Raw genomic sequence first — 12623 nt, 5'->3', positions numbered from 1 at the left:
CAATGATGGTTTATACTGTACTTTCAGCATTTACATGTAATTTATGGAGACAGGAAGCGTGAAAGTTTTGCGTGATCTGAAGAAGCTACAAATCTTTCACGTAAAAACAGCTTATGTTTGTTAGTGCTGAATATTGTGAATAGGCTAAAGGAACTTTTTAACTGTGTTTGCATAAAATCACTCAGCTATTTAAACTCCTGTCTCCAGAGAGCAAATCTCAAGGCTTCCAAAGGACCCACAGGATTGGAGAAAGCGTGTTGATGCGCTGTGCGTCACTTGGCATGTAACAGACTGATGATGATCATGACGATGATAATGACATGTACATGTAAGCATGTTTAAATCTAGCGTGTGATTGTTACTTTTAGGATTGCTTATTGGCAGCTTGTGTCCCAGGGAGTTCAGTTCAGTGCACCACCGATAATTCTCAGACGAATTCAGTTTTACAACAAGGCAGTTCTACAGATAGCTCCCAAACACAACTCTTGAGAGCAAAAGAAGTAGAGAAATTTAACAGTCATTATTCAAGAAGGCCATTTCAATCACTTGGCAACATAAACACTAGTGGCGGGGTTAATGAACAGAAAAGATCTTCCACAGAGCAAATGCACAGAAGTTTTTCATTTGCAAGTACAACTATCCTGCAAAGGAACAACACAACTTCTTCAGCTAATGGATTTCCTGCCCCTCTGGCTAAAAGATTTGCATTTGATAATAATTCATCACCTAAACCTTCGTCCAGAAATAGGGCCAGTTTGTTACGATCATCTTCCACACCATCAATCAAGACTGCAGAAAGTACCACAGTGGTGCACTCATCAGACAAAATTTATCCAACGTGCAATTCCTCACCATTTCAGAGGAAAGTATCAAGCAGAGATTCACAGTTACAGGAATTTTCAAAGTGCAACTTAAAACCTGGAGATTCACTTGAATCTAATAAAAGACTGGATCCTTCAAACAAAGTTCTTTTGCCATCTAATTCAACATCAAACTTTCTATCCAAGAAAGAACTTTCACTACTCCACAGTCCAAATATTTCTACTGGTTTTAGATCTTTCCATAATTCAAAAGCTACAGATACAAAGACAATGAGTCCAGTCTGGCAGCAAAAAGGGTCTTTGAGATATACACCATTGTTAAATGGTGAAGCAAAAGATTCTCCTCTACCTATAAGCAAAACAAGTTCTTCCTTTTGCAATCAAACAGAAAGACATTCTGCCAACACTTTTCATGGCAATCTGAATGAAACTAAAGCTTCTGAAACCCCTGTAATGTCCAAGCAGAGTGGGCATACTGGTTCAAACACTCCACAGGGTCACCAAGCTGTCACTCCTGTTGTAAACAGAAGCCATTCAAGAACTCCATCTGTTAGCAAAACTCCAACATCTAGGAAATTTCCTGGACCTGCTGGTCTTCTGCCAAAACTGGTGTGTATAATATTCATGTATGTAAATAATTAACAGTTATTGGACCAACTTGAACAAAATATTGCTGTTATCAGTGGCAAGTGGATCAGTTATTTGCCGAGGATGAAGGCTGAGGCAAATAATATTGATCCGCAAGCCACTAACAAATCACCCTGTCATTCAATGCTTTTTTCCCCTTCCTTTTCATCGGTTAAAAGGCCACCACATGACTTGCAAATAGCTGCCTACAAATAATGGTTTTCTCATGTGCAATACTGTCAAAATGTGTTTTGTTGTAAAATTAATATTCTGCTCATGCATAATCATACCCAAGCTCTTGTGTGAAAAACGACAGATCGCTTCCCTGAACTGCAAGAGAGTGATTTAAAGGCTTCTTAAAGAATCTGCACACAACTGACAAACCCCGCTATTCTGCTCAACCTCATCCAATAATTATTGTAAAATATTTTGCAATTACTGAGTTCAGGGAAGCGATCTGCAAGGATGTTTTAAAAAGTCTCAGCAAAAGTATTTCAGTGAAAAGCGTGGAAAGTTAGTCGCCAGTGAAAAAAATTTAGTCACATTGGTGACCACCAGTGGTCGCAACATCAAGCTCTGCTATGATGTAAGATATTTAAGTGGGATGAATGATTTCAATATGGTCTGGGTAATGGACTTTACTTTGCAAGGTTGTCAGGCCCTTTGTGTTATGTTCTTGAGTACAACTTGTTGCTTTCATAGTGCCTTGTTCCTCCCAGGATTAACAATGGGTATCCACAAACTGCAGAGGCAATCTACAACTTACAATGGTCGCGCACCTCACCTAGTGGCTGTAGTGGCTATATACTAGAATAAATTAATTCGGTATAGAATTAAATTAACTCAGTCTTTTTGAGGTCCATTTTTATCAGTTTCGTTTATGTCTTGAATAAGAAGTTTGTAAGGTGCTGGTAGTTGTTGACATCTGTTAACTAAAGAGGCATTTGTTCTAAGTTCAGGACATAAACAAAACCAACAAACAGACCTCAAACAGACTGACTTAATTTGACTTACTATAGATGGATAAGATTAACTAGGACTGACTAATAACTGCTGACAAAATTTACACAAGTCTTTCAGTCATTACCATCACAGCTAAACTGACCAATCACTTTCAATAGACAAGACTTATAACATCATTGATTGACTAACACTATTCACTTGACTCTGAGACGACATCCACTCAGGTTGTCAAAACATCAGTCACCAACAACAGTTCTTTTCTGAACTAGCCTCAGCCAGACGATCACACAATACTATCTAGTGATACTCCTGAGTTCAAACCATTTACTATGTAATGTACGCATAATTAAGTGCCAGTATAGATGAGTGCTCTGGTTTCTCCAGTGACACCATATCACGGCAATAAATTTTATTACACACATTTTAAGATTAAGAATGTTTCCAAATCAATAGGGCTGAAGAACATATTTTTTACTCTTGGTTATAGAGTCCTGGTCAAAAGCTTGATGATACATCTTTAGTATCTCCACTTCCGTCCATGAGAAAAAAATCTCCAGTACTGAACAAAGTACATGTAAGTTAAAATTATGTAACATGTGTGCAGCGTGTGCTTGTTCATGTGTAGCACTATAATTGGTCTTTTTGAAAGTGTACAAAAGATATACATGGACAATCAGAAAACAATAAGAATTTCTGTATTAAAAGCTTTGTTTTTGTAACCATATGGCGGTAGATTACACAAGCAGAGAGAAATTACTTTTTTAAAATTATATTCTGTAAACGAAAAACAAAATATTTTTGTATTATGTCAAAAGCATGAATTTATCCCTCGAGAAACTCTAAAAAAAATTAAAATAATACTTTTTCTAAGACATGAAGTGTTCAGATAGCCAAGTTCCCCGAAATAAGTCACTTTTTTAACCATCATTACAACTCTCTAGGCCGTCATGTAAATGCCGCGTCATGCAAAAGCTTAGAAATTCAAGCGTAGTGTATCACAAAACCAAGAACCCATTCGGCGCGAAAATTTGTATGAATAGTAGTTTTTAGCCGCTCTTATAAGTCATTAAAGTGAAATCTCAGGGAGATCAATAGTTTTGTAGTTTGAATTTTAGTGACGTCATGTGAAAACCTGCTATTGGAGGACAGATGTATAAATGTTGTCATTAACATTCCTCTTCTGTTTCCTTATTATATAAAACAGATAAATTTCATGTTGCCGTGCCCATGTTCAGTAATATGTAGATCGCAATAAGAATATCAGTGACAAGCTTGCCTAACTGTTCAAGAGCCTTTTCTTTGTTCTTACCACATTTTTTACCTCAACTGTGATCTATTACTGAACAGACACAGAGCAACATGGAATCTCTCTGTTAAGCTGTTTCTGAGAATTGATACACAATATTATTCATTCATCAAAGGTTTCTCAGTCAAACACCTCAGAAGATGATGATTTCAATCGAGATCCATGGATATACATGCATCAGGACTTCTTAAAGAGTAAGTGGTACAAATATTTGGTACACAAATATATTATTAATACAATCACAAGTTTAGAACTGTGTGTTCAGAGTTGTGTAATGTCGAGGTCTTGCCTTTGCAAATCTGCAATGGATCTTCATGTTTTAGTGGTACCCTCTGAAGTGTACTGTATGATGGGAGCTTTCATAGTTAAGTACAATATTAGTAAGATAAATTTAAGGTTCAGTCTGCATACAGGTGTAAGAACCAAGAGGCCCATCAGGCCAGTGCTTATCTCTGTTTTATGTAGCATGAAGCGACTTGGAGTCTTTCTATCTATCCGTACAAGTAAGTCGGTATGCTGTTGAATGGAACAGTGTGTGGATGTGATGTGATTATGACAAGCAATGATGTGATATGATGTGATCTTTATTTATCCAGCTGTGACCTAATGTGGGTACAAATTATATAGAAGAAAAATACAAAATCAATATCAAATGGGAAAACATTCATCAGTAAAGTTAATACTTGTAATAGCACCCATCTACTGTAACAATGACTTTCTTTTATTATCCAACTCTGCTTCATAGAGTACAAATAACGCACGAAACAAGCACAAATATCACATGATTTTTGTACTTGTCTCATTCCTCCTGGCCATGTGAAAGGTTACAGAACTCTGCAAGTCAGAATTTTGGGACAAGAAATATTTGGATAATAAATCACTTATTAGATGTTTTGGTGTGTAGTATCGCTGTATATTTTTACTTGTTGTTTGTATTTTGACTCGCCCTACGGGCTCATCAAAATACAGCACAACTCGTAAAAATATACAGCGATACTACACACCAAAACATCTAATAAGACGTATGTCTTCTTACCACAGATGTTCCACTTGCAAAGAGATATACTATCATCAGAGTATATAATGAGGTATGTTTTCATTCTATACTATTCAACTTGCATGAAGTTGTATTTTAAAATGTTCAGTCCTATTTATTGCATAAAGTAAAATAATTTTAAAAAATCAGGTATACTGACTCTTGCCACTTAATCTCTAAATCTTTCATTTAAGGATTTTTGCAATATCTTTTAAAGATCTCTAAAGATTCCTGAACAAGAGTGGTAAATTGTATCATTCAAGAACATCAGTCGTATCCATGTCACTCGTGCACCTCCATTACATCTGTCCAGATGGCGTCATAAGGGTTGCATCAAGCATGCATGTACCTTAAGTTCCTTGAAATATTTGTTATATAAACAATAGCCTCCATTTGGCACAAAAATAGGCTCGGATATTTATCCACAGACATTATCTGTTCTGAGTTTTCCGAGAGCTGGAGGAAAACTGTGAGCTTCGAGGAACAGATGATGTTCATTTTCAACGTCAAATGGAGGCTACTATGTTTATTATCCTTCAAATATTTTTCGCAACACGCGCAGTTTTGAAAATCAGGAAATATTCTCGGATATTCCCCAGTTTTGGCTGGGGAATATTCAGTCACGTGATGCATTTAGACCAATCGTGCACGAGCAAAATATTTGATGGATTATAAGGATTGTTATTTTATTTCAAAACATAATTAGTGAGTGTTTTCGTCCCATTCAGGCAATCCAACAAAGACTTGAACAAGGTAAAGTGCCCTGCCTGTGTGCACTGGTCAAAGCATTTTCACTCACAGAAGCAGATGCTAGTGTTTTGCTCAAGGATCCAACAGGTACAATTGGTAACAGCCATCCATGTACATGTTGATGTCTTCTATCACCTTAATAATTGTAGTAAACAGTTAATCTTTTTCTGATCTGCTGATGGTCAAGATGAACTGAATTGCACCATCTGCAGATTTCATTAAGCGCTAGGCAAAGGGCAAATTGACCAGCTCTGAAGCTGATTTTGCCCACCTGGTTTGATCATCTGGTGGAAAGTTTTTCTTAATAAGAAGCTTAGTTCAAAACGTTTGGCCTGCCTGTGAAAACCAATTTCTTTCCTGATGAAAATGTTATTGTAGCCTATGAATCTGTTTGGCATCAACTGCAAGTCTGTACATGCAGTACAGATGTCTTCATTTGGTCTGCTCATGTTTTTAGAGAGATGGCTTTCTTGTTGGTTATTCTCAACAGGGCTCAAACTCAAGCCATTAGGATATGTATCAGGCTACTGGGCCACCCACAAAGCAGGTCATGGGCACACTCAAACGTGCCATGAAAAATGTTATCAGCTTCATTCTTGACCTTGATTTTTTTTTTGCTGTTTTAAAAATTTCAGTGACTGTTGTTTGTAGGGTTTCTTTTGAATTCACAATGAAGTGGCTTTTTTGAACCTTTCTAAAAGTCACTTGAGATATTTTTCACCTCACTTCTTCGGCTTACATGAATTGCCTATTTTTATTAACGATAATACAATTATTAATATTCTCAGGTGAAATTCATGGAACACTACATCGGAAAGTGCTGGAAGACTTTCAAACTGAACTGGCTCCTGGTGCAGGTCTGGTACTCAAACATGTGAGTATGGTTCTTCATCTCAAAATCTCAAACTGAGACCTTGCCATATTGACCGAGCGACAGCAAGGTCAATATGGGAAGGCCAAGGTTTGAGATTTTCCCATAAAGACCGAACGTTTGAGGATAATAATTTTTTTATTATGTGGCTTTTTGCTTTGGTTTTGCAGGCCCGTAACCGGCCTGTGGGCATTGCAGGAGAATAATGCCGTACAACTAGCCAATCAGAGTGCCCGTTTTATCAGCTACAAACACAAGCCTTATTATAATAATAATAATATTGCTTATTTCCCTTTTGATATTTTTTCAGTTGAGAGATTGGCACGGGGTACGTAACATGTCCTTCACCTGAAAAGGAATAGTCAGCTAACTGATTAGAGATGTGCTTAAAGTGTAATTTCTTTGTTATAGGTGTCGGTTTTCAGTCCAGCGCCAAGGAAGTATTACCTCAACATCACACCTGGCAACATTCTGCAGATTTACCCTCCCGACCCTCAGTTCACGAGCAGCCAGACTCTGGTGAGTAGAAAGGGCAAGACTCTGATCAATCCTTATATTCTCTCAACCTTTTTGGGACAAATTCTTCTGCGCAAGTTTGAAGAATAAAGCAGCTGATCGAGGTAGATTGTGCAAAGGGAACTGGGCATTAATCTTGATCATGCGGAGGGTGAAGAGCTTATTAAAGAATAATGGGAGGTGAATCAAGTGTTTCCAAAGTAATTTGTGTCACGAACTATAGTCAAAATCTTTCTCATTTTGTTTCAACTCAATGAGATCATGTCTTTCCACAAAGATTTAACCTGTCAGAACAAAAACTATACCCTCAATTGAGTTCGAAGTCCATACTACATGTACAAGTTACGTACTGAGTTTTTTTCGTGCCATAATTCGAGGGAGAGAAAAAAACAGGATCTATAACTTACAGTATGGACCGAGAAGACGAGGTTAGTTCGATGTTTAGCACATTCCAACTGTGTGTTTGACGGATTCGGGAAACCATTTCAAGTCACGCGGAACAGCTTCAAATGACTGACGTAGGTAAAAAGAAAAAAGGACTGGTTCGAAATTGTTGTTACGGTTGTAAGTTGTTAGGACGCTTTATGCGCGTCGTCTAAATTTTAAGAAAATGAGACGTTTCACACGTTTATTTGCCATGACCGTTACGAAAACTTGGCGATACATCACGAGGAATTTTGGCGGGCTGTACAGTGGAGTACGTCTCTATAAAATGACCAATCGCAGCGCGCGTAGTAACTGAGAGATATGATGAAGTGATTTCTCTCCCTGTTGTACAAATGATAAGTATTCCTTCTCTTCTAGGCATCTCAGTGTACTCAAGCAGACAATAAGGAAAAAGAACAGAGGTAAGTTTGTATGTGTATTAATAGTAAAAAAAAAAAACAAACAAACAAACAATGGAAAGATTTTTCATTCCACAGCCAACCAAGAGTTAAATTTGTCTGGACTGCTGAGAGTGTGCGTGTGTTGGCTTTTTTGATTGGTTGCCAAAGATGGAAAGCCAACAAAAGTTTGTCAATCAGAGTTGTCAAAAGTGATCTATTGACATGAAAGGCTCCGACCACACTAATGCGTTTTTAAGTATCCGTTTTCGTTTCAACGAAACCGAAGCAAAATATTTTCGGCCACACTGGCGTTTTCGTTTTGTTTTCATCTGTCCACTAATCCGTTTTCGTATGAAAACGAATACTTTTTGACAAGTTTTTGCCTGTCGTCCACACTAAACGACCTAAAACGCTGATGGAAGCGATAGGAAATGACGCTTTTTTCGGCACCGTTTTCAAAAGCCTCCGTTTTCACCTGGCCTCACTAAAAACGGAGCGTTTTCAGAACGATGCGTTTTCAAAAGGCTCTACTTTTGAAATCGTTTACGAAAGCCTCCGTTTTTACCTATCCTCACTAAAAACAGAGCGTTTTCAAAACGATGCGTTTTCAAAAGGCTCTACTTTTGAAACCGTTTACGAAAGCCTCCGTTTTTACCTATCCTCACTAAAAACGGAGCGTTTTCCAAACGATCCGTTTTCAAAAGGCTCTGCATTTGGAAACGTTTTCGAAAGCCTCCGTTTTCATCAACGTTTTCGGTCGTTTTAGTACGGAAAATAGGCGACAACGCATCAAAATGTATTCGTTTTCGTACGAAACCAATCAGTGTAGTCGTAGCTTGCGAACGCATGCAGACGTATTTCCGGCTGTGCGCCGGAAATACGTCAGCGTTCGCAGGTTTGTGTAGTCGGGGCCTAAGATACGATTCGCTGTAAGACTTTGCTGTTAATTTTTGTGAAAAGAAACCTTTTGTGTGACTGTTTGGTTTTGTATTCTTTTATCAGAGTGGTCATTGAAGAGGAGGTTATCAGTGAACAGGCGGACTGTTATCAAGAGACAAACACCACTGATGAAAGAACAAGTGTCACTGAAAAAGAAAAGGAATGGATCGAGAAAGGTGAATCATATGCGAATCATTGCATGCCTTACCGAAGTGCAGATCAAATCTTTAACGGCCGGGTTTGAAAACCTCGTGTAGCTAATATTTCCCTTTCCATTTAACAAATTGACGTCAGTTTTTCATGCGTCCGTCCTGTTATTGATCATGAATACGGTAGTCCAGTTTCGAGTTCGCCGTTACCATTGAATAAAAGTATTGAGAACGCATTTGCACAGGGTTAGCCTCCACCTAAAAAAAATATTCACAAATACCGGCGGGAAGGTGCCACAAATTTGAAAATTAAACAATACACAGAGCTGTAAACAGGTCATCTTCTCGCTGGAATTTGTGAATATTTTACTTTAGATCGAGGCTGACCCTGTGCAAATGCGTTCTCAGTGCTTTTAATCAGCGGTCATGGCGAACTCGAAACTGGACTATTACATCTTAACAATATCAAAATAGCCGAGTGGATCCGCCGGACTACTTTGACAATGTTATGACGAAAGTCATTGTCAATAATAGGACAGACGCATGAAAAAACTGACGTCAATTTGTTTTTTACAATAACAATTTGTCAAATTGTCCGCTCTCGCTCGTTGGCGCATCGCATAAGTTATGAATTCATGTGTCTGTCCGTTTATTGACAATGAAAATTGGCCAATGAGTGCGCGAGAATCGCTACACTTATTGTAAAATTTAATTTACACCCAGAAAAAGTTTGAAAAATGTCCTTACACGTTTTGGCTACTTAGTGTAACTTACAGTTCTTGTTGACGCTACGTCTAGAGATCTCGAACTCACGCTCTGTTGAAGAGACTCGAGGAGCCCGTTGAGTTTTGAGTGATGGAGCAAGGTTCGACTAGAAAAATAAATAAAACTACCTGTGAAGAAGAGCCGAGCGATAATAAAAATACAGGACAGAATATAAAGACTTACAAATGTTTCCTGACTGTAGCGATGACGGTGAAGCTAGGTAGAGTATAGATTCCGCACTAATATTGACTTGAAGCTAGAAAAAACGTTGAAAAGATTGGCGCACTAGGAAACCGTAGCCTTTAAATAGTCCTAATTTGCATACATAAATGGCAAGCTGAAATAAAAATTCGCACGTGGAATCCTACACTGAGTACTAGGGTTGTAGTAAGAAAAAGAAACCGCGTGAGGTACAGAAAAATCTTTGCCGCTGAACACAATTGAAACCTCGAGATCTCTGGAATTACAGCCGAACCTCTACAAATGGCCACCTCCCCATAACGGCCACTTCTCTACAGCGGCCACATATTTTCATCGCAGTTGAGAGATTTGCTCTCATTTTAACCTCAACAATAGCCACCTCCCCATAATAGCCAGTAAACTCTGTCCCCAAGGTGACCCTTGTTGAGAGGTTCGACTGTACGGTCGAGTTACTCTTCTGGCTGGACAACAAGGCCAGGAAATAGCAAATTTGATCAAATTTGTTAAGTTGTTTGCATCGCGTCCTGATCGCAGAGACAGAAAGATTTTCCTACTCACTTTTTTGTTTTCTTTTTTCAGACTGCTTCGAGGATCTTTTAGAAGGACTAGACGATGACGATGACTTTCTTGACGAAGCTCTTCTTGTATAGTAAAAGAAAAATAGAACTGTTACATGAAAACACAGCAGTATCTAGTGTTGGCATGTGAAACAAAATGACCAAAGATTGCCGTCGAAAATATCTCTTGTTCCTTCGACAATCGCAAATTTCTGAACGAATGAAAGTTAATTAAGAAAATATAATTGTAGGAGCCTCGATTTTAGAAGTCATACTTGTTCGATGGAAGGTATTGAAAGTAATGTAAAGTTGATGTTTCTGAGGGGTTAGTGATACTGTACGGTCTCAAGGAAAAAATTCTGTTACATAGTTGTCATGAATTAGTTGCTAAGTAACAGTGGCGTGTTGCTATGACGACACGCGGACGTGCATACCAACTCTCTAACTGTTTGTTCGAGCATGTCCGTGTAGTCTTCCGACTGGGTGCTTAAAAATCGGTAAGTCTTCGGTACTTGTTCGGCGCCGAACGAAAAGATACGATCCATGCAAAAGAGGTCAGTGATCAGCATCGTTGAAAATTCGCCATACAATATTAACAGCTTTTCCAGCAGAAAGGTGTTGAGAATATGAATATGTATGATCCCTGTAATGTCTGTTAAAGTGGAGATCCCACTGACAGTGTACCTAATTGCTTTGTAATATCGCAAATGAACCTTTGGGAATAAAGGTTTACACTTCATTTGGAAGTAGTTTTCTGTCCAGTTTCTGGAAGATAAGTTGCAATCCTATTCCATCCAAGGCCATCCTTCGCCATCCGTTCTAATGGGTTCATTTCATTTGTCAATTACTGTTATACAAAATCTATTGATTGTTGCTGGGTTTTGCTAAGGAAGTGTAGCAGCTATCGTAAGCTTGTAATTCTTTTGCTTGGTCATGATGTAGCAGCTGTTATTGTGCTGTTGTCCTCTCAAAGAGTACCAAGCCATTCATGTGAGACCTTACGAGAGCTGCTAACCTGACCCTTTTGCTTTGATCAAGGTGTGTTTTCTTACTTTCCGAATTCATACCACAAAGGAAAAAATGTTTAGAATATTTGCCAAGTTACCATAGGCACTTAAATTTCTGATCAAGCCAGAAAACATCAGCTTTACAAATAGAATGGGCATGCATGATTAACTGTCCCAAGGAATTAAGCCTGAAGTATTACAGTGGAATCTAGATATAACGAAGGGCCACGGGACTGGCAAAATATGCTCACTTTAACGAGGTATCAATATATCAGGATATGAGGGGTTTTTTCCATAATATTACTGGGGCAGAGAATATTGTTCGTTATACCAAGGACTTCGTTTAATAGAGGTTCCACTGTAAATAGATCTGAAAACTTTGGCGAAGACTATATGGGCTCAGCGCTTTCGCCACCCAAATATTTTGCGGTTTTTGGAAGCCAGTACCCTCCAGTGTAACACTCAAAATGCTGAAAAACTCATCACTTCCGCGGGGGTTCAAATGTTCGTTACAGGAAGTCCGCTGTGCGAGGTGAGTGCAGGCGCAAAGTGGAACGGATTGATCCCATGCTTTCCTCCGTTCACAGTGACATTGCGCCTGCACTCACATCACTCAGCGGATTCTCCTCTCCCGAGAAAAACCTTCCAGCCTCTGCGGAGGAGAGAGGAAAATCTCGGCAATTACTTGATTTCACCAGCTATTTAAATGTTTGGAGTCACTTTTTGTCTATAAATGGTTGGCTATTTAACTAAGATGTAAACAATGACGCCATCAACGAATTCCCGCATCAGCATCAGGTTCTACGGTTTTAAAACGAATTCAAAATTAATTTCATTCCCGTACTCTTTGATACGGGAAAGTGTTCAACTGCTATGAAGTCAATGAGCATCATCAACTATTTCGATTCTTGGACACAAAGCTTGGAAAGGCTATTGTTACATCACATGAAGCGAAGAGCTTATTGTATGCTAGATCAATCGAAGTTTGGCGCCGATTTTTTTAGACTGGATTTCCGCCGCTCTCTCGAGTCCGATCTACGCTCCTCCCCTACGGGGGAGGGGCTTGGGCTCCTTTCTCGGCTGGTAATCGAGCGTGCGATTTTGTCCATGGTAGTTTTTGAGCAGGATGGGGCCTCGCTTCGATCACGTCATCATCAGGGCTAAACCATGCGTCGGTTAATTCTCGTTCCCAGATCTTTTTTGGCATAAGCCGCCGACTAGGAAGCACGAACAGTCCTTGGCCGGGTTTTTCAAGGCCCCATTAAGCTAACGCAGGATTAGCGAGAGT

General features: G+C 39.0%; 1 protein-coding gene across 2 annotated transcripts in view; it reads left to right on the top strand.

Annotated features, from left to right (window-relative positions):
• LOC110060766 (uncharacterized) overlaps positions 1 to 11074 on the top strand; it is a 12005-nt gene extending 931 nt beyond the window's left edge. Inside the window, exons 2-12 of one of the 2 annotated variants that reach the window (XM_089284301.1) lie at positions 369 to 1430; positions 2899 to 2985; positions 3833 to 3911; positions 4759 to 4805; positions 5482 to 5590; positions 5994 to 6050; positions 6292 to 6377; positions 6786 to 6893; positions 7695 to 7738; positions 8720 to 8832; positions 10351 to 11074. In XM_089284301.1, the coding sequence (XP_089140427.1) occupies positions 369 to 1430; positions 2899 to 2985; positions 3833 to 3911; positions 4759 to 4805; positions 5482 to 5590; positions 5994 to 6050; positions 6292 to 6377; positions 6786 to 6893; positions 7695 to 7738; positions 8720 to 8832; positions 10351 to 10421 (1863 nt within the window). In that variant the 3' untranslated portion in view covers positions 10422 to 11074. The remainder of the gene's footprint in view (positions 1 to 368; positions 1431 to 2898; positions 2986 to 3832; positions 3912 to 4758; positions 4806 to 5481; positions 5591 to 5993; positions 6051 to 6291; positions 6378 to 6785; positions 6894 to 7694; positions 7739 to 8719; positions 8833 to 10350) is intronic. The other variant, XM_089284302.1, reaches the window with a different exon arrangement.
• The last annotated feature ends 1549 nt before the right edge of the window (positions 11075 to 12623 follow it).

The sequence above is a fragment of the Orbicella faveolata genome, unplaced genomic scaffold (genome assembly GCF_042242905.1).
Source record: "Orbicella faveolata isolate gen_17 unplaced genomic scaffold, um_ofav_v1 contig_13, whole genome shotgun sequence".
Lineage (NCBI taxonomy): Eukaryota > Metazoa > Cnidaria > Anthozoa > Scleractinia > Merulinidae > Orbicella > Orbicella faveolata.
Note: the sequence above shows the minus strand (reverse complement) of the source record. Positions and strands in the feature narration are given on the sequence as shown.